The 22,599-nt window shown below is 36.7% G+C and overlaps 1 protein-coding gene across 3 annotated transcripts in view; it reads left to right on the top strand.

The window, feature by feature from the left end:
• The window catches only part of LOC121919082 (potassium voltage-gated channel subfamily KQT member 5-like), a 79,496-nt gene that overhangs the window by 51,108 nt on the left and 5,789 nt on the right, over window positions 1-22,599 (top strand). For all 3 annotated transcript variants that reach the window (XM_042445301.1, XM_042445302.1, XM_042445300.1), the window contains 2 exons: window positions 5,939-6,159; window positions 18,376-18,484. In XM_042445301.1, the coding sequence (XP_042301235.1) occupies window positions 5,939-6,159; window positions 18,376-18,484 (330 nt within the window). The remainder of the gene's footprint in view (window positions 1-5,938; window positions 6,160-18,375; window positions 18,485-22,599) is intronic.

The following is a 22,599-nucleotide window of genomic DNA, read 5'->3' as shown; positions in this document are numbered from 1 at the left end:
AGAATGGAAAATATTTTGGATGAGCATCTACTGTACTGCTCTTTAGCGACATCCTTGTTAATATGTGAAACAATGAAGCATAATTTATCTGCCTTTGAGCATATCTATAGAAGCTGTTCAAGCTTGTTCTGTACTTCAAAAAATTACGCACAAACAGAGGGGGGGGGTCTGCAAGTGTGTTATGCATATAATATTGCTGGCCAAAACCAGTGGTGGCTGGTAGTTTTCCTATTATTGGGGTACTGAATCCATTCCAGGTTTTAGCTTGCTTTAAATGAACTATCTAAAACACTGAACCTTCTCTCTCAAATAGGTCCATCATACTTGAAAGCTCTTTTGACATTCCGATTAAAATCCAGAATCAGTTTCCTGCCCCAGTGACATGGAAACACTAGTCCCCACTGGACAGAATATGAGTAATCATTTGCTGGATTTGGCTCCCTGTGAACACCTCTGCTGTGAAGTGAGTCTTGACCCTGGCTGATGAAAACTGCTTGAACCACATAAAGAAGCACAGTGATAGTTCTGTCCAGGCTCATTAAGGATGGCTGTTTTCACTGGCATTCCTTTAATAACCATAACATATACTTGAGCCACTGATAGCAAAGGATAATTTGGATGTAGACCTCTCTCCTAACTCTAAAATTACATACGCAATCCACGCAGCCTCTTGTCTTTATTAATGTCTATTTCCAACTGTTGTGTCTAGCTGGACAACTGTCTAGCACAGGCATACATTACTTCCCATCTGTCCAATATATAGAATTGGGCTTATGTCCTCTACACACTTCCTCACTTCGTTATTATTTATTTAATTGGTTTTATTCTGCCTTTAAACAATAGTTCTGGGGGCAGTCCTCCCCCCTCCCAATACAATGATTAAAATGTGAATACAAAGCTATAAGAAGTTAAAAGCTACACAACATATAAGCACTACAACATATAAGAATAAAATCATATCTATAAAGGTGAGGATTTGCCTGCTGGTAAAAGGCAGGTACCAGATGAGTATTCCACATGTGGGACACTGTCACAAAGGAAACTCCCTCTGTGGCAGGCACTTGCCTCGGCTCATATAATGAGGCCTTCTCTGAAGTTAATAATGCAGAAGTTATACATTATTCTAGTTTTCCCTGCATATCCACATATTTTTTATCCACAGGTTCAATCTTCCACAGATTAAAATACTCCAAAAAATATAAATAAGAAAAAGTAAGCCTTGATTCTGCCATTTTACATAAGAGATACAATTTTATTATGCCATTGTATTTAATGGGACATGAGCATCCACAGATTTTGGTATCCAATGGGGGGGGGGTCCTGGAGCCAAATCTCAGGGGATACAAAGGGCCCAATGTATAAATAATGACTGATCTATTCTAACCACACTTTTTGCTCACTGCCTGCAACAGTGGCCTTGACTGGCAAGACAGTATAAGTGAAGGTATAGAAGAGTAAAAGAGAGTCACAGCAAGGTTAGACTTAGACATAGTGGTATGTCAGAACCTTGGACAGAGTAGAAAAGAGAACTGTGGGTTTCCCAAAAAGCCATCTGAGCTCTTATGAATGTTGGCCAGCCATGTTCTGCTGGTAGCTGCACCTTATCCGAAGACCTGCCTATGTCCTTCAATGACCACTGTCTCATTCTGAAGCCACTGGTTCCTATGGTGTGGTGGTGCAGGGGCTGCACATGGAGAGAATGAATAAGGAGTCCAGCATTATTAAGGATATGCAAAAACTGAATGTCCTGGGCTTGTGTTGGTCCAACTGTTGCAAGGAGGGGAGAAGAGAGCATTTATTGCTTCAAATAAAGGAGGAGCAATGTGTGTCCAGTTCTGGATCCTCAATGATGGATCCATACTCCATCTGACATTCTGTTGTACTCTGAGAATTCAGTTGCAGTATGTACGTCCTGGATTGCTTAGGACAGAAGATAGCTAGAAGTTTCATTTATTAATCACATCAAATTTAGCAACATGTAAGTCAGACTCTAAGCACAAAACAAGATAATGCATTTGTGTCAGGAGTGGACAACAGCACAGGTGCCACAGGCCCACCTTCCCCATGCTCCCAAACACCTGACTTTCCCTCTGTTTACTCTAAAATAGTGAGTAGATGTGATATCATGTCATTTCCTGTCACATTTTGAAGAGAAAACAGAGGGGAAAAACGTATTTGATTGGATAGAGGATTTTGTTAGGGAGTGGGGATAGGGTTTGCATGTATTTGGGGAGTACTTTGAGCACAATTTGGGGTTTAATTTTGCCAGAAAATCACACTGAAATTTGTTTTAAACCATGTTGAGAGGTTTGGTGGACTGGTGGGGAGTTCTGGAGGTGCAGGTCACACTTTCCTTACTCCAAATGTATGTGTTTAATGTTTGTTCTTTTTTTAAAAAAAAATAATTGTCATGGAGGCATTGAATCAGGAGAGGATAATGCTCCTACTAGAGTCGCAATAACCCTGTCCATGAAACTGCTATTGGTGTCAATTACTACTTTCTTCCTGGGCCAGATGGCAATTTAAGAGGAGGAATTTGGTCATCACTACAAAAGGCAGATCATCTTTACAATTGATCATGGTCCTAATTCTGATCCTATCCACCAACACACTTAAAAGGCAATGAATTAGCCTTTTCTTTAGTTTGGCCCTGGCAACTGAGAATCCTGGCACTTCCTTGGGGAAAAAGTGCAGAAAGGGATTGTGGAAACTACCCTGAATCCCATTTTGGGAGAAAGGCAGGATATAAATCCAATAAATAAATAAATAACACAAAGAAGAAGGTGCAGATGTGATTGGCTCAAAGGTTTAAGACAAGGAAGATCAGGAAGAAAGATAAACAGCAGTATAATGCTACAAAAGCAGGGACTCCTGATTCCCTGTATTTATCCATGATTCCTTCCCAATTTCTCTAACAGGAGTTTCAAACCTTTCAGTAATCAGAAGCCTGGCTTATACAATGCTACCTTTGACATGGATACATTTATACACAGACTCTTAGTACCAATTTTCTCTTCACCTTTACCTGGAATGGAAGAAATAAACTACTGTATAGTAATATCAACAAAGTAAAATTGTTCCCATTTGTAAATGTGATATACGTAACAAGATTACTGTGCAAAGCTTTATTCTTTTAGTTTTAGTTTAGTTCATCATATTGTGACTGAATTTAATGTAGGAAAGAAATGTCCAGTTTTGTTATTAGTTTCTAGTTCAGGGTAGAAAAATCTTAGTACAAAGGGGAAACGCATACCACAACATGATAGCATTGCAATGCAAAAATTTAAACTATCAGCAAAAACTGTATGCATGTACACATTATGTATAGTAGTACTATAAGCAGCTTTGAGTACTATTTTGAGGGAACAGCAGCATATAATTCAAATTATTATTACAATAATAATTTGACAAATTCCCTCTTTAGATGTGTAGTGCTTAAACAAGAAGCAAGGGCAAATAAATACAGTGCTTAGAGATATATGACTAAGTGATTACAGATCAATGATTATTGGTTTTGTATGATTGATCACAGTGCTGTACTTATTTGGCTAGAACATATACTGCTTTACAGCAGTCTCACCAACAGAACTGAATTGCCCCTGTTTCTGCAGAACAGGACTGGGAATTAGTATGTTTTCAAATTATTCTGGAAGGTGAAGAGATATACTGAATAAAGCACCTGAGAAATAGCAAATATGAAGTTCCATGGTCTATTTCATGCTTGTTTCAAGAAATGCACACTTTTGTGTGGTCAAGAAAGATCACATTAAGATCATTCTGAAAAGGGTACTCTTCCGACTGCCTCAATAAAAATACACTTTTGTACAATGTTTTGAATAGTTTGTTTTTACTAGTTTTTAACATGACCTTAGAAGTTGCCCAGCATGTGCTTGTTTTGCTGCATTTGGTACAGGTTCCTTGCCTGAGCTATGCTTGTGTTTGGAATAAGATGTAGTAAGATGCATGTACACTTATTTCATGATCTAGAAATTTCATAACTAGTGTCTCATAATTGCATTGTTTCATGTAAATTTATTTTTATTTCTTTATATATTTATATAATAATTATATTTTTATGTAATTTTTTTAATCAGGCAGAGAAACATTTCCTTTTTAGATTGCAATTGTTAGGCAGCTAGACATGTGGAACAATATTTTTCCAGGTTCTTGATAGTTGCAGAATATATTGCCATTTAAAATATATTTTATTGTCATGCTGCATTAAGATGCAAAGACCATGACATAAGCGGAACAGACAAGACCTCAACTTGATTAGCAGCTATAGCAACAGGCAGATAATCTTTGCCACATGTGCCTTACTGGCCCCAAAGGATTTGCTTCTTCAGGAACGCTGCGTCCTCAGTGCAGGAACTGATAAACTGGGTTAGGTTTTAGACATTCTTCCACATGCAGCACAAATACCTTTTTTGACTAAGGAAGGCTCTTTTGCCTATTTAGAAAACCTTTACGAGTACTATGACAGTGTTTATTCCCAAAATAATTCCTTATGTAATTGGAAACCTCTGTTTGTGTCTCACTCATTGAACAGGGACTGTGGCTGTGATCTTAAACACGTTTAAGTCCCATATAATTCAGAAAAATGTACCTTTGAGTAAATATGTTTAGATGTGCTATGATGTGATAATATTACTCGTGTTCTATCGAATGGAATGCATAAATGTTTATTAATGAACTGTTAATTTCAAAAAAGAATGAAGATGTGGGCAAATTGCAATTTACCAGTCCTAAAAACCTTAAAGTGCAAGTGAGCAAGAGGAGACACTAATCCACAAATAAACAGCTTGCATCTTTGTTTAAACCCGAAATCTCAATCTACATGACATGACATATCAGCACATGGAAAAAATTATTGGTTTTTTTCCCAATCCCAACACATTATGGGGTTGTGCAGCTAATCACTTACAAGAAAATCACCCTCTGTAATGTCACATTCCCATGAACTATTCATCCCAGTGATAATGCTTACTGTATATTCTGTTAATTATTTTAAGGCTTGTTGATAGATTCTCTGTGTGTGTGATCTAAATGAGTGTTGTAACTAACAAGGGATTTGAAATGTTTGCTAATACTGTTTGTGAAGTGTTGAAAAGTGTCATGTTTTGGCAACATGCATGAATAACACTATTAATCTTGCCTGCTTTATGCTAACAAACAGCATGCAAAAATAAAAGCACTTGAAAAATATTATTCCTATACAGATTATTAGAATTGTGCTGACCTATGCTGTGCATTTTGAAAAAAGTTATATTTAAAATTTTAAAACAATCTTTGTAATTTAATAAGCTTTTCTATTTAGTTTTCTTTCAATTTTTTGTAATACAAGATGTAAACAAAATAAATATAGTTGTTGTACCACTGAAAATGAATGCCATTAACTCTACATTAACTAGAAACCAAATTAGTCAGTTAGAACTGCACATCACTCCATTGTCCCTTATGAGACAGATTGCTTTAGATGCAAAACTTTAGGGTCAAGGGTTACCACACCACAGTTAAGTTTGGAAATCACTGCCAAAGAGAGGTGAGCTACATATTTCTTAAGAGCCATCTATAGCCTGGAGTGTGCACACAAAGCTACATGTATTTAGTCTTTTATGCCAGTCCAGGAACCAGCAATCTGGTTGGCGATTCCAGTACTGGCATGACATTTCCCTCCCCTGAATAACCTCCCGATTCATTTCAGCCAAAGAAGCTGATCTATAAAGATTTAAAACAAATAGGAAGACCCCTTCACACATGTTGTAGATTCATACCTTTGGGAGACACTATTTCTATCAACTGGGGCATGTATGTATGTATGTGTATGTGTGTGCATACACGCACACGCACACATATACTTCTTTGCAGCATGGTACAAAAATTACAATGTATTGGAATTAATTAATCATGAAGTAAAATACATCTTCTGCTTTCACAGTCAGAAGCTGAGCTTTAAAGAACGGGTACGAATGGCTAGCCCAAGAGGACAGAGTATCAAGAACAGACAAGCATCTGCTGGTGATAGGAGATCACCAAGTACAGATATTACTGCAGAGGGCAGCCCAACAAAAGTGCAAAAGAGCTGGAGTTTCAATGACCGAACACGCTTCCGACCTTCTCTACGTTTGAAGAGTTCACAGCCTAAGCCAGTGCCAGATAGTAAGATTTTTAAAATGTCAAATATCTTATTCATTGTAGTCACCATCTGATTTAACCAAGACTTTCATCAGTGTGGAGCCAAACACACATCTGAGAAACACTGTGTTACAGTTCCAATGTTTCTCCTACTGATGCTTTTACAGACAGGGAGTATATACCTGTGTCTTTGCATACATCATAGATTATTTGGGCTCTCTCCTTATATTCAATGAAACTTATCATTAAAGGGCAGGCTCCAAACTTTACTCCCTTTCTATTCATGAGCAGAACTACTCTTTGGTTTATGTGGAACACAGGTGTGAAATTTTCTTCCAGTGTTAATCCATTGTGTAGGCCACAGACCAGGGAAGCTGTCAGCATTCAAAGAAGTCTTTTTGTAGAAAATGGAGGTCTTGCTGGAAAGGAAAAGAACAAATAAAAAAGTTGCAAAAGGAGCAGATAATAAAGTTGAACCTATTAGTGAGAACATTAAATTCAACAATAGCTGACCAATAAAGGACCGATTTCCTCAGTCTTCCCCAAAGACACATCCATATTAATATTTTCCTAAAGTTCCTGGGGAATTGTCCTGTGATCTGGATGAGCTTGAGACCATGGTCTCTACCTAGAACAGAGAAACTTGAACCTTTGAAAAAATTACTCCCAGACACATTTGATATAACTGCAGAAGTACCTCAGCCTCTTGGTATTCTGAGGAGTAGAGCGCAATTATACAGTTGAGATTATGATTCATCTTCCATTTTACAGAGCCTTTCACTTACACAGTGTCTCAGGATTCAGTGCTATTCATCCTAGTTTTTAAAATCAATGTAAAGCTACTAGGTAAATCTATGTACAGTTTTGGTACTGTTGCCACTACCTCTCTTTGCTGTTTGTGAATCCAAGAAACGCTATGACTCGGCTGCACAAGAATTTGGATGCTGTTTTAAAATAGATAAAATAAAATAAAATGAAGCTTAATCTGGATAGGGATTGGAAACTGTTCTGCATTTAGATCATCAAGCTAGATGGAGCTACATTTCTCTTGTGAAATCAGGTGCACAGTTCGGAGGTTCTCTTGAATGAACAGGTTGCTTACCAGTAACTTTGGTTTGAGTGGCCATCTTTGTATTCACAGAAATGGGCCCCACAGTGTCCTCTCTAGTGAACATGATCCCACCATCCAAAGCTATTCCTTCCTATTCCATGGTCCACCAAGATTGCAACAATGGAAGAGGGGAGGAAGGAAGGTTGTTTGTGGGCATGGATAACCACTCCAAGAGCCAGTTACAGATAAACAATCTATTCTTATTTGTGTGTCTCACACAAACAGGTGATTAATTAGCTTACATCTAGTGACAGATCAGGTCATGGTAAAAGAGCAGACTGTAGATAAACTTAGTATCTCTGGAGTTTATCACACAGGACAAATCTCATGCATAAACTGGATTTAAAGTGAGGGAAAAACTACAAAAGCGATTTGTTTTTCACACGACATTCAGGGTTAACTTGGATAGAAATTAGAAATAACCCACAAAAGTGGGTCGTTTTTCAGACGATGTTTGAGTCAATGATAAATAATGTGACATTAATACAAATGCAAAGTCGACAAAACCCTTTCCTTTTACTTTCGGGAACTTCCCAAAAGTAAAAAGGAGTGTGTTTTGTCGACTTTGCGTTCGGATTAAAATTGTGTTATTTCTCATTGATGCAAACGCGTCTGAAAATCAACCCACAAAAGCAGGTGTTCTGCGGATTTTAAAATCCTGCTTCTGCACAGGGTTTAACCAGTTTGCCTCCTATTTGCCTCTGTGTGATAAAGTCCCCAATTAGCTCTGGCGTCTAAGCGATAACAGCACATAAACACTGATGATTCAAACCCTGTGACTGCTGTACATAAATAGGGAAATATCTCTCAGTACAACAACTGATGTAATGTAGTGTTGCAGAACATCTTCAGAGGTTTTGAGGGGCTCTTCAACTAGAGTATCGAAAGTATTTTGACAACCCATTTGGACAGTGACTGGGTTGAGACTGAGAGACATTTCTTCAGTCTTTAATGGAAAATAGGTGGTTAGAATGTAAGCCACAGGGAAGGGGGAAGACACATCTCCAAGTGCTCAGTGGACAGCTGTTTTTACTTTGAAAAAAAGCCCAACACATTTCAATCTATATATATTTCAATGGCTGCCTCCAGGGGCTACATAAAAACATCAAAATAAATATGTTTAAAATTAAAAGCAGAATATATTATATAATAATACATATTTGATACATCATAATATATATCCTTCTAATCTTTGCATACTGCTTAATACATACTGGTATCAAATCTAACTAGAAATTTCTGGAGCTGAGAATCTCATTTTATTTGCTGGACAGAATTTTAACATATGAACTAGGCTCAAGGGTTTGTTTGTTTTAATGTTGGTAGGTGGTGAGGAAAAAAGAGATCAGGAGAGCAGGGAACAAGATGGCCTTCGTGGATCAATTCTGCAACCAGTCTAGAAAAAGTTCTGAGTGAATTTACAAAAGTGGAAGGAGGTCAAGTTCTTCATTTAATCCTCCAGGAAGGATTTTAATTTCAAAATCCACTCTGCTTTGTTTTTTAAATAAAATCTTATCCATATCATTAGTTACCTTTTCTACAGCCCAAAAAATGATGTCTGCATTCCAAAAGTGTCTAATAAGGGAGCACATTCAAATAGTGAGGCAATGTGTGATTGATATCAAATGCCTACAGTCCTGTAAACATCTAATAAATTATGTATAACTTCTAAAGATGAAGGAGTCTGATCAACACAGAATGTTATATCTCAGTTAAAGTGACACCATGAAAGAACAAGAAAGTAACTTCAGGACAAATGATCCTTGAAGCAGCATAGGAAAAGTGAAGACAATTCTGTCTCCCACCTGGCAGAGGAGAGGACAATGAGAAATCTGAATTTTAAAATTGGGATATATTAATCCGTGGCTTAAATAACATTGACATGAGCCATTACAGGACTAGACACAGGAACCATGAGATAATAATGGTTGTGTGTGTGTAATAAGTGAATAAAGATGAACAATTTGAAGAGCCAAGAAGAGGAAGGTTATTGAGCAACAAACACAAAAATGAAAACATTTATAAAAAAAGTCAAGACCTTAACAAAGATACAACAGTATATGTAGCACTGTAGGATCATTTGCAGATACAATTAGAAGCAGGAATAAAACACCTTAATCTCAACAAGAAGCTCAAAGTACGTATCAAAGGGATTCCCAAGGAGACTAAAGGGCTGTGCAGCCAGATTGGGGGCATGGCAACCACATGCTGTGGCCTGATCTGGCCTTTGCAGGGCGCAAAAAGAAGCCGCAAAAAGTAGCTCCTTTTTGCGCTCTGAAAAGGGCACAATAGCTGCAGTGCCACAGCTTTGCGGCGCTCCTTCAGCACTGCGTCATGCGGATGCAACGCCAGGGGAGCACTGTGATGCTACACACCATGTGGTGCAGCACGCAGCATCACACCAGCCTAGGCACAGAGGCGGCGCATGCGTCATGTAGACGCTATGCCCCAACTCACCCCGCAACCTGGCCCAAGCTGCTGGTCTGCACAGCCCCTAAGCCTTTAGCTGTGAAGTCCCTCCAGCATGGTCCCCAGACTGAAAAAGATGTATTTATGGTGACTACTCAGGGTGGCAGTCAGAAGGGAACACTGGACTGGAGCTTCAATTGTGTTGTCCACCACAGAAGAGTTGAATGCATGATGAGGCATGTTAACGTCTTGCACTAATGAACCAGATGGGTATTGAAGTATAAAAGGAACCAATGTTACAATGCCTGAAACATGAGCTTTGTTAATGAGGAAGTCTTAATGGAAGAAGCTCTCTTATTCCTCCTTCTAGTTGTATCTCCAGATGATCCTACAGTGCTACATATTGTGTTGCATCTTTGTGAAGGTCTTGCTTTTCTTCATAAAATGTTTTCATTTTGTGTTTGTTGCTCATGAACCACAGCAGATCATATTCTTAACTGACCATTTAGAATATGTGGTTTTTCCTAATGGAATCTGTTTAATTTGTATTCATCCATTTACTCTTTCTAGCCCTTTCCAGGAGATAAATAGGGCATCTTGAAGAGAAGGTGCAACTTACTTGCTAACTAACCATCTTGAGAAATTAGCAGATTTCATTTCATTAATTAAAAAGATTTCTACAATGACACATTTAATTACCATGTTTATTTCTGGAATTTCACATGAACTATAAAAATAAGGATACCATAAAAATGATCTTGATTTAATAAAATTATTGAAAATATGTGCTAATAAAAAGAATTAGATGGTTTGGCTTCTACCCTCCTCAGTGATGCTCACTAGTTTGTGAATAATAAACCATATCCAGTGGCACTTATGGAGGTTCCAGGGTGTAAGTATGGAATTCCCAGTTCTAGGAAAAGAGTGGGATACAAATAAATGGTTGTTGTTCTTGCTGCTGCTGCTGCTGCTGCTGCTGCTGTTGTTATTCAGAGGATGGAACTAGAGGCATGTGTGGCTTTCTTTTCTAAACTGAGACTATACAGAATCAAGCTGTCAAGTCTGCAGAAGTTTTCTCTTTTCTCAGGGGTAGTTGGATCATAGAATTTGTCTATTGGAAATACAGCCATGTTGAAAAAGCTGTGTCTCTCTGAATTAAAATGTTTTCAAACATCTTGCCCAAGACTTTAGGTGGTGATTGCTGATTTATGGTTCCTGAAACTTGTGCAAAGATCAATGGCATTTTCCACATACATTGTATGTTGCATCCATGCTGGTATCATTCAGTCACATAAGGTGAACCTATCACAGGGTTTTCTTGGCAAGATTTGTTCAGAAGGAAGTTGCCGTTACTCTTGCCTTTGCCTTCTTCTGAGACTGAGTGTAACTTGCCCAAGGCCACCCAGTGGATTTCCTTGGCTGAAATGGGATTTGAACACTGGTCTTCCAGACATAGTCCAACGCTCAAAGCATTAAACCATGCTGGTCCACTTATATAAAATTAGTGAAATTATACATCATGTTTTGTCTAACATGATAAAATTTATCAGTGCTTCTGCTTTTATAAATTGTTGCTTCATGCAGGTTTGCACAAGTGATACAGTGCCTGGATTCATAGTGATGTGATAGAGGGGTTTTAGTTGACATTTCTATTTCAGTTATCATTAGCAGTTTCTTTAGAACTGGTGGCGGACAGAAAACCCCAGTAAGAGGTTTATTTAATAGCTTTAGAAAGACATGGTGATTAGCTAGCAAAGGGTAGCTTTCTTTGATTGCTCAGTGGTAATTGAGAGTATGATGGACAGTGATCAGTTACCAAAAGCTACATCACTGCCTCCATTTTTACTGTGTCTTTTTTGTAGAGAAGACATTCTCTAGTGAACATAGCTACTGATGTGTGTTTTGCTAAAAAGATGGATATCCTTAGAAGCAGGTGATTTTTAGCTCCTAGATTCATTGTTGTTAAATAGCATTGTTGATACATAAAAGAACAACCCTGACAGCCAAACTACATATGATGTTTTTTTATGTTCAGGATGACAGGAATTCATGTTCAAATATATGTGAGCATTAGTTGGTTAGCAAAATGTATCTGTAACAATCTTGTTATTTCTTACATGTAGAGGAACACCCAGGAAAGGGATTTGTGGCTCTCTAAGGGATACCATTATTGGTGTATTTAATAGTAGGACAAACAGAGCCGATGCAATTTGTAAAGTATTCCAAACTTTCTCTATTGCTAGCCCATATTGTGAAGATGTCACCTTAAAACTGGTTTATATTTGGATTACCATAAAATTGTTTACTTTAGTTTACCCCAAACAAAGTAGCATATGATGAAGCCATATGTGTGCCCATTGCCATTTGAAGGTTTTGGGTTTTTTTTAAAAAAGTAAAAGTAAAATTACTACATGTGAGGACCAGTAGTAGTGATAATTTCTGTACAAGATATTTTGTTGGTTCTGAAATTTAAGAATTCAGTAAAGGCCTGAATGCCATCATTATTAGTATATTGGTATAATCAATATATGGTAAAATCAAATGTTAGTGGAATGCTAGGTATAAAATTAGAGTCAGAACCAGAAATTTTTCTATTGGGGTATTAGAGGATGATTTAGAAAAGGATTATGGGAAAATACTATTTTATCTGCTAACCTCAGCCAGAACTGTTTTTGCTCAAAACTGGAAGAAAGAATTAATACCTACAAAAGAAAATTGGATCTGGAAAATAAATTATGGAAGCAGATGAATTAACTCAGTTATTGAAAGATAATATACTGGAAATTTTTTACAAAGATTGGAATAAAGGAATAATTTTTTTTAAAAGAGCAATGGGGAGAAATCCTGGCTATGGAAAATGAAAATTAAGAAAAGAGTTGGTCAAAAGCAGCTAAATTATAGACCATAATGTAAATAGGCTACATAGGAGAAAAAAATTGAATATAGACTGGTAAAGCAAATCAAATAGAAAAGTAGACAGTAAAGGACATTTAAAGAGATATAGGTTGGTAGAACAGTTCACATATAGTATGGATTTGAGAACAAAATACAAGGAGGAAGATCCAATAATATAATATAACATAGGGTAGAAGAACTAATTAAAAGAGAAGATCACAGAAAGATTTATAAAGACTAAAATATTGTGAAAGATGGAAGTCCAATTAATGCCTGTCTGTTTGTTTTTGTTTATTTTGTTTTTGCTTTGTTTTGTATTGTTCTGTTTTGTTTTAGTTTCTTCTTTGAGGTTTCCTTTTTTTCACTATGGTTTGCTCTGTTTTGTTGACACGTTTATTTATTTACTTATTTACTTATTTTTGTTATGTGATGGCTTCTTTTTATTCTTGTTTTATGCCTCTGTTTTTCTTGTTTAGTTTGGTTTTTTCTTTTTCCCTCTTTCCCTTTTTTATCTCTTTTTTATTTAAAAAAATGATAATGAACAAAAATTGTATATGGAATATAAACTATTGAAATAGAAGTACAAGATATGATAAGGGATTAGGGTTTTGTTTAGGTTATGAGATATCTAAAATGAAGATAAACTGATTATAAATGTTTTTTCCATGTATATTCGTATATTTGTTAAATAAAAAATGTATTAAAAAAAAGAAGAAAAGTATAATCAAATGTTAGTAGTATGGTGTCATTACTAAATATATAGTGTTGGTTCAACACTTCTATTTTTATTTTTAAAAAATCTTTAGTGTCTTTAATAAACATGATGGAAGATTTTGTACCAGAGCATATAGCTGTGGATAAATATATGGTGAGATCCTTTCCATAACTGTACTGTTCCCAGACGCAATGGGACACTGGTTTGTTCAGTTTATGAATTTTAATTAACATATAAAACCAACCAAGAGATGTTTTGATTGATTGATTGATTGAATTTATGCTCCACCTTTCTCCCAAGATGGTATCCAAGGTGCTTACAAGAATATAAAACAATATTACATTAAATATTCTATTCTACAAAAGTTAAAAAAGAATGAAATGCCAGTGGTATTAAAACCATGATTAAAACAGTTAAAACTTACTGTATTTAAAATGAATACTGCTATTAAAACAATTCATATTTCAAAACCCTGCCTAAACAAGAATGTCTTCACTTGCCACTGGAAAAAGAGCAGGGAGGGAACCAACCAGATCCCCTGTGGAAGGATGTTCCACAGTGTGGAGCAGCCAAAAGAGAAAGCTTTCTCCCACATCCTTACCAAATGCACATTCAAAGGTAGAGGTCCCCACATTTTATTTATTATTTAGTTTATTTAGGCTATCCTTTCTTGCAAGCATTTTATTGTTTTTGCATAAACTTGTATAACTGGAAATTGTGTATATATGTATTAACTTCCACAACTTCCCCCTTCACATTCCAATAGCAGGCAGAGTGGCTGATCTCCATTCACTCTCCAAATATTGATGTGCTATACTGAACATTTCTATGGCCATTGATGCTTTTTCCTAACATGGTTCACCAGATAGCACCAAAATGCTGTGAAATGGATTAGCTAGATCTCACATGCCATGACACACTGAACAATACCCAGCTGTTATTTTCAAATGTGAGCAAAATCAAAGCTTCCAACAAAAGCCTTTCAGCTCTACAAAATTAAGGTACTACACAGAACCATAAAGAACTCTAGACTCCTGTGACATCCCAATGACATCCCAATGAGATGTATGAGCATTTGTAATGTTCCATCACCAAGGGGCTCTGTCACTTAAAATATATCAAGGAAGAAGAAAGCAGCCCGGAGAGGGATGCCCCAGCAGACAAATGGAGTCTTTCTATACAAGCGGAATGCTTTTATAAAATAAATTAACATGAGATGGGTACAATCCTGCTAATTCCTTTTCTGCTTGTGAACCTTTGGAATACTTTCTAAAATACAGTTAGTTTCAACTAATATGCAAGTCATTGCTCTACAGTGCACAAATCTGTCTTCAAACCCATCAATTGATTCCAGAAACCCCAACCAATCTTGTAGATGTTTTTGTGCATTACCTTGGCATTGTAATTTAAACAGGATATTGACAAGCTGGAAGGAGTCCAGAAGAAGGATGACTCAAAGAGTAAAGGCTATCAAAACAAAGAGAATTCAGTATGTTTAGCTTAGAGAAGACTGAGAGGTGACAGCTTCAGATAGCTGAAGTGCTGTCAGATGGAATCAAAAAAATGTATAGAATCATAGAGTTGGAAGAGACCACAAGATGAATCAAACTTGTTTGTTGATCCTCCAGAAGGTAGAACTCAATTCAGTGGTTTCAAATTATGAGATTCTGACTGAACATTCAATAAGACATTCCTGAAAGTAAAGGACAGAATTGATTAGCTCATTAGGTGGTGTACTTCTCTTTATTTATGTACTTCTTTTTATTATCATTATATTTATAAGTGACAGAAGTGTGATATGATAGTCATCTCTCATGGATGCTTTAGCTGTGTGTTTTCTGCACTGGTGGATGTTGGAGTTGCTAACCTTGTGGCTCCCTTCCTACATGATAATTCTGTGATTCCGTAATTCTGTAAAGCAACTGCAGAGATGGGAGGAAGTGTGTCATCTAGTATTTACTATCTGTAAAAGGCACTTATTTTTTCACATAGAGACATTTAAATCATCCCTTTGTAAGGAAATGGCAAGTTTTGTCTTTAGGAAGCTCATCATTTGACAAAATCTGGTAAGACAGATAAATCAAGATAGATAGATAGATAGATAGATAGATAGATAGATAGATAGATAGATAATCCATCCTTGCAACAGGCAATTTCAGTGTAAGTGGAGCAGTGAATTGAGGGTTTGGTCTATATAGTCAGCCCTCCATGTCCACTGATTTTTTAAACCACGGATTCAAGCATCCATGTCTTGAAAATATATATTTTTAAAAAATTAACTTTGATTTTACCATTTTGCCACCCCAGTGTAAATAATGGGATTTGAGCATCCACAGATTTTGGTATCCATGGGAGCATCCTGGAACCAAACTCCTGAAGATACCAAGGGCCCACTGTGCTTTTAAGATTCTGAACCCTATCTCCAAAATAGGTTCAACATGTTGGATAGCTCCTTAAAACATTCACTAGAGTGGATTCACTGCCTGGGTCTGGTAAAACCTTAGTGGATTCACTGTCTGGCTGACACGGAAACCATTGATGGAAGCTAGTCCCAGGCTATTCTGTTCTGTAATTACTTCTGACATTAGGAAATATTTCTGACAGTAATTAGTGGCTCCTTGGGAAACAGGGCTTGCAGAGTGATCATCCGGCACATTGTTGTACCTTTTCTCCTAAGAGATGTATGTTGATGAGCTTGGATTTTACTTTGGTCATTCTTTTAGCACATCAATAGAATTGAGACAGGAATGAGACATTTAGCTCTTGATCAGTGAAACAGAAGTAGACCTTGATCAATGCGTGATTAGCACCAGCCTCTGGCAGTTCTTCCAAAATAAGCAAACAGGATGATAAAAATGTTTCTGTTCTGTTGAATTCTGTTGAATGTCCATATAATATTAAAAACAAACCTCTGTCACAAATATAACTGAACCACATCTGTATTTCAAGTGAGAAAATTGCTGAACTCTTCCATATAAATCAAATAGTTTGTTTTTCCCCACAGGATCCATTACATTAGTTATTACGTTTCTGATATAATGCAAGCATCTTCATAGTAGTTGTGGAGATATTAAATAGTTTTCATGGCATAAATATCTGTATACCACTCTAGTTTTGCAATTATTGTGAAAGAATTTTCTTTCCTTCCATATAAATGTCTGAGCATAAACTACCTGGAAAGCTACAGAAACTTATTGTCATTCACAGAACTTTCCATTTCAAAACAGCCCTTTAGTTACAGTGCAAAACTGGAGAGCTTGTCTCATTCAATTGCATCCTTTAAAAATGTGTATGTTAATGTCTAGAAACTGCATTCTCTTCTGCTATTTTTATATCACTATCAATTCTCTTCAGTTTTTTTTATGACATACTAATGAAAATGAACAGAATTGGATTTAGGAAGACAGCTGAGAATATAATTTGGATTTGGGGTGGATAAAGTACCACCCCAAACCACTTGTGGCCCCTGGACCACACATTTTCAGGCACTGAAGGCCCCCACTAGTGTCCCAGCCCCCCCCCCCATTTTTTAAAAAATCAGTACAATTTTCAGGTTAAAATGGACCAGAAACTGCAACCAAAGCCCTTCTGAATACATGCAAACATGTCCCTCAATCCTGTACAACATCCCAAAATCCCTCATCCTCTGTCAAATACCTTCTTTCCCTTCTGTTTCTCTTACAAAATTATGACAGGAAATGATGCAGTCTTGCTTCTAGGCAGCATTTTGAAGGAGAAACAAAGGAAGAAGAAGAAATTTTTACATGCTCAGGAAATGCTGCCCCTGGGGTTGGAAAATCCCCCCCCCCCAGTTGTCCATTTAAATTAGGCTACCTTTAGCATGATATACAGAAGACATAATAGTGAATATACTACTACTGGGAAAATTAACCAGATATAGAAATATGATGCACCTAGAAAACACATCATTATTCATGGGTTTCAGTTATGATTTTAAATTGTACCTTTCCACTATATGCTTCAAGGAACTACATATACAGTAATAACCAGTTTGCTTACATCATTCATTTTCATTAATTTAAATACTTGGGTTGTGGTGTTCAACTTTTGATTAAGTTGAAGCCTGCAACAAATAATTTGCATAAAATTATTAAAGATTACTCTGGTGCCAGGTATGGAACTCAACCTGCATTACATATGCATTATAGCTGACTATACTGGAAAAGATTGACATATGTGCCAAGGCTACCTTGTCAAGAGTGGCTCAGGACTTCATGGGCTGCATGACAACTATGGCTCTTTCCAAATTAGTATCTGGCCTTAGGTATTCAGCAGACTACACTCTGCATCTGGAGGAACTTATCTCATTTTCTTTGTCATAGACAGATCACTAACTAGTAGGGTTTAGACTGTGTATGTGCTGAGATTCAAGAAATAGTGGATAAGAAATCAAAATTGCAGCCTTTTCTTTAAAAACAAAACATTTTGGGTTATGTTATATGCATTATCTGCAACAAGCAGTTTCCCCCCTGCTGTTTCACAGTTTAGCCATGCAGTATACATTTATCAAAGTCAATTGAACTGTATCTGAGATGAATGTAGAATCTATGTGGTCCCATACATTATTGAAGTTCAATATCCCTACCTGTGTGCTGCAACTATGCTTGAAATCACTTTGTATAAAAAGTCACAATGCATGTATTAAAATAGCCTGCCACCAAATGTGCAATTTGGCACTGAGAATGGAGTGATTGAACTGATCTAGTACCTTGAGTGGAATGTTAAAGTAAAAAAGTAATTTTAAGAAATATTGTATTTCCTCCTTTTACCACAGAAAGATCTCTAATCTTAAAATTATTGGCTAAAATCAGGAGTGCACAAAATGCAGTCTTCCAGATGTTTCTGGATTGCTACTCTGCATTCATCCCATTAGCTCTGCTAGCTAGGGTATCTGGAGAGGCATATTGTGCTTAAATCCAGAAAGACACTATTTGCCATGACCCAGCACTGAAGTATTTTACTGATTGTTAAAATGTGTCATTTAATCTGCATTTAACTGTATTGATCAATTAATAATATTAAACTTAGGAAACACATCTGCATCTTATAAAGATATATGTATTACTTATATGGAATTTCTTTGTTGCAGCTGATCCCAGCCTTGGTACAGATGATATATATGATGAAAGAGGATGCCAGTGTGATGTATCAGTGGAAGATCTCACTCCAGCACTTAAAACTGTTATCCGAGCTATCAGGTAAATTGAAAATATTAAACAAGCAAATACCATCACAACCCTTATACATTGATGGGGAGGTTATACCTGGACTGTGTCTGTGCCCAGCTACTTCTAGGAAATGCTACAATCTTCCGGTAGATTAGATGAAGAAGTCTTTTGGCTAGTTCTTTCCATTTTGCCTACAATTCAGCAGATGCTTATAACATAATTACACCTAGAGTGCATATGTATACATGATGATATACGGTACTTGGTCTCCACTCACTGACAGAAGTGCCATTTGTAAAGATACAAATTAAAGGTTGTGGTTTGTATAATATGGATTCCAGTATAACTGAAAAACTAGAATACCAAGGCAGAATGAATGAGTGATTTGGGATTTTGAGGGGAAATTGCCTCTGGCTCAGAGAAAATGCCTCGGCATGAGAACAGCCTCATTTCTGCCATCAGAGCTCCACTACACTAAAGGCAGCCACAACAACAATGGAATGCAGGAATAGGGAAGTTCATGATGCATTTGAACTAACTTTGTACTGGGAAGGGGATATGGAATGGAAGCCAAAAACTTAAACCTGAATATGAGAAAATTCTAAATAACCTCCTGAAGAATGCATTAAAATTGCACACAGGCTGAAATATGTCAAGGCTTTTCTACAAATAAAGCCATCTTTTGAGCATCTTGAGATGTATCTCCTGTTTCTTCTGTGGATTCCATTGCTCCCCAGTTTTTGTTTTGTTTTTGGTACTTTAGGCATTTTAAACATTTTTAAAGGGTTAATATAAATCTATGTACTTCATTAACTGAGGTATACATGTAATCTGTTGTGTGACATAGGTTCAAAACACACTGTAGAAATAATCCAGTTTGAAACCGTTTTAACTGCGCTGGCTCAGTGCTTGGTAATTCTGGGAACTGTAGTTTATGAGATATTTAGCCTTCTCTGTCAGAGAGCTCTGGTGCCACAATAAACTACAATTCCCAGGATTCTCTAGCACTTAGCCAAGGCAATTAAAATGGTCTCAAACTGGATTATTTTGCAGTGTGTTTTGGATAAGAGAAACATCTACCATCTTGGTGATATGTGAAATTTGAAGGAGGCAGAATTTGTATTCTCCCTGTATTATGATGTTCCTACATTGATGTCATCCTACAGTGGCTTGCATTTTGGCTGAGAAGTACCTATAATATATTTCACAGCATACTTGGTATAACAATTTGGTGTTGAATAAAAGGAAATAAATACTCCAAAAAGAGGTGTTTGGGTGTTACATCTTCTGTTTTTTTAAAAAAAGGCTTTTACATCACTGCTGCCTTTTGAGATTTGCAATCCCATGCATGTCTACCAGAAGCAAGATTCACTGAATTCAATGGAACTTATTCCCAGGTAAGGGTGCTAAGCAGGATTTACTTCTGAGTAGACATGCATAGTATTACACTGTGAAGCAGTAAATTTTCCTCAATCAGAGGATCAATTCACATTAAGCTTTTTTAGTCAGAGAAGTCAGCAACTTTCGACTTCTGTAGATAAGGTGGGAAATGATAGAATTTATGAAAAAAAGCATATTTTGCCCCCTTGTGGAAAAGTTAGGAACAAATTAATTTAGTTTTCAAGACTGGCAGTAGCACTATCTTGGAAACAAGGATAATATAGATAAAATAATTTGTTACAAAATCTATTCTTTCAGTAACTTGAGTACATAAATACTGTATTTTCTGGCGTATAAGACTACTTTTTAACCCAGGAAAATCTTCTCAAAAGTCAGGGGTCGTCTTATACGCCGGGGTTGTCTGATATCGCAGGTGTTGAAACTTCCGAGCCAGACTGGAGAATCTGCAGTCGCTGCATATGGTGGGGGGAGCTCAAAAACAGCCACGGGGTATGGAAAAAAGAGCCGTGTTTGCACTACCGCTCTGATAGTCTTGGAGACAGGGAGGGCTGGGCAGGCAGGGAGAGCTGACCAATCCAAGCAGGCTTTGTATACAACAAGGTTTCCTGCTACATACCTGCATGTCATAAGCATTTGAATTAAAATTACCATATTGAAATCAAATCTGATGTTTTTTAAATTTTTATTTGGTGTGCATTGGAAGAGGGGTAGTCTTATATGGCGAGTATATCCCAAACTCTATATTTTAACTGGAAAAGTTGGGGGTCGTCTTATACGCCCAGTTGTCTTATACGTCGGAAAATACAGTATATTTATTTCTAAATCAACTGGCTTGCAAGTAGTTTGTACAAATGTACAATTGTAAATCAGATATCATTTTTTAACTTACAATTATAATTGAGACTACAACTACTCCTATCAAATCTGCATGTGATAAATAATGTAGCTCTCATTCTCCAAAATTCCCATTAATATGTTGAATGAGAAAAATGACCTAATTTTTAATGAAGTCCAGATTACTTTTAATTGTAATACTTTCTTTGCAATCTTTTGACATACTTGACTATATCCCATTCAAGAGCAGCTGCTGAACTATGTGAAAATCAGCCTGTAAACAGTATAGATATATAATGATAATAGCAGGGGTGTATTTTTTTTTCTAATTTAAATTTTCTGTTCCTAGATCCTGTGAACTAAATTCTATGCTATGTATTACATCAGAGAGATCTGGATTTATCCATATCAAGCAACCATTATTTAACTATGAAGCAAGCCAAATAAACTAAATGCTATGAGAAGATTAATATTTAAGGCACATTTCAAGCTAAGCAAAGCACAAGTTTTTTTACTGGCAGAAATCTAAACATTTTGTTAAGTTTCCTGTGACAAACAATGGTACTTGAAAGCTCCTATGTTTTACTAGATCATGCTAATTAATTCAGAACAGATTTTATCTGTACACAAAAAATACTGTTGAATCATCACGCCACGCTTAAAATAATGTAAATTACAATTTTTATGTAATTCTACTTAGAGTATTATTAAACAACATAAAAAAAACGGACTTGTTAATTCCACTGATAGCAAATATACAGATTCTTATCAAATTATAATGGGAAATGCTTTAGCATAATATAATAACTTTTTAGCAACTGAACCTCACTAAATACTGAGCAAAGAAAACAACATATTTTGTAACCAATTTCCTCTCTTAGTCTCATTTCATCATGATTAAATTGATTCAGAGAGTACAGTATACCCTTCCAAATTGATAAGATATAGCAACTGTTATTTGAATGAGTGGGAGCTGTGATTGTATTCTAGGATTATCTTTGAGGGATTGCATTCTGGGATTGGCTTCAAATCAGCAGTCACTAAAAGCAACTAAATGAAAGAGCTGTTGGTCTAAACAAATGACATGTGTGCATAATGGATTAATAATTAATGGCCAACAAACTGAATGCACCAATTAAAAATCCTCTTTCAAAGTGAGTATTTAAGCATCTTTATGGAAGATGAAAAAGATAGGTCTAAACTATGTGGAAATGATAGATGTATATTCCAATGCAGGTGTCCCTCAATCATATCTAAAGTGAAGGCTATGATTGCTATATAAAGTGGCTTGACCCCAGTCCACCATCTTCTACACCACAGATCTTGCCCCTACACAGTACGGCACACACCCCCGCCCCACCTTGTATCCATGGGACCAGTAACTGCAGTTTCACTTACCCATGTCCAAAAAACAAAAAAGAAGTCCTCTCAGGGCATTTTCTATATCACTCAATACAATTCTATGGTATGCTTCTGCTCTAAGCGGTGGTGGCACAATAGTTAAATGCCTGTACTGCAGCCACTCACTCACAAACCGCAAGGTTGCGAGTTCAATACCAGCCAAGGGCTCAAACTCGACTCAGACTTGCATCCTTCTGAGGTCACTAAAATGAGTACCCAGCTTCTTGTGGGCAATTAGCTTACACATTATAAACTGCTTAGGGAGTGCTTAAGTGCATTGATAAGCAGTATAGAAATGTACTTGCTATTGCTATTGCTAAGTTCAGCCAGAACTTCAGTTTCAATTGGGTCTGCAGTTTCCCATATCCATGCTAAGTCTGGGAACATATTCTGATATGTTCTGATATGGGGATCATACTGTACATCATTGCCCTAAGTTAAACTCACTGGGAGAACATATTACAGAGAAAAATCTGATCCAACACAGGGAGAGGCGGGTTATAAATAAA

Source organism: Sceloporus undulatus, chromosome 1 (assembly GCF_019175285.1).
Source record: "Sceloporus undulatus isolate JIND9_A2432 ecotype Alabama chromosome 1, SceUnd_v1.1, whole genome shotgun sequence".
In the NCBI taxonomy this organism is placed as follows: Eukaryota; Metazoa; Chordata; class Lepidosauria; order Squamata; family Phrynosomatidae; genus Sceloporus; species Sceloporus undulatus.
This window is presented reverse-complemented; position numbering and strand designations above follow the sequence as displayed.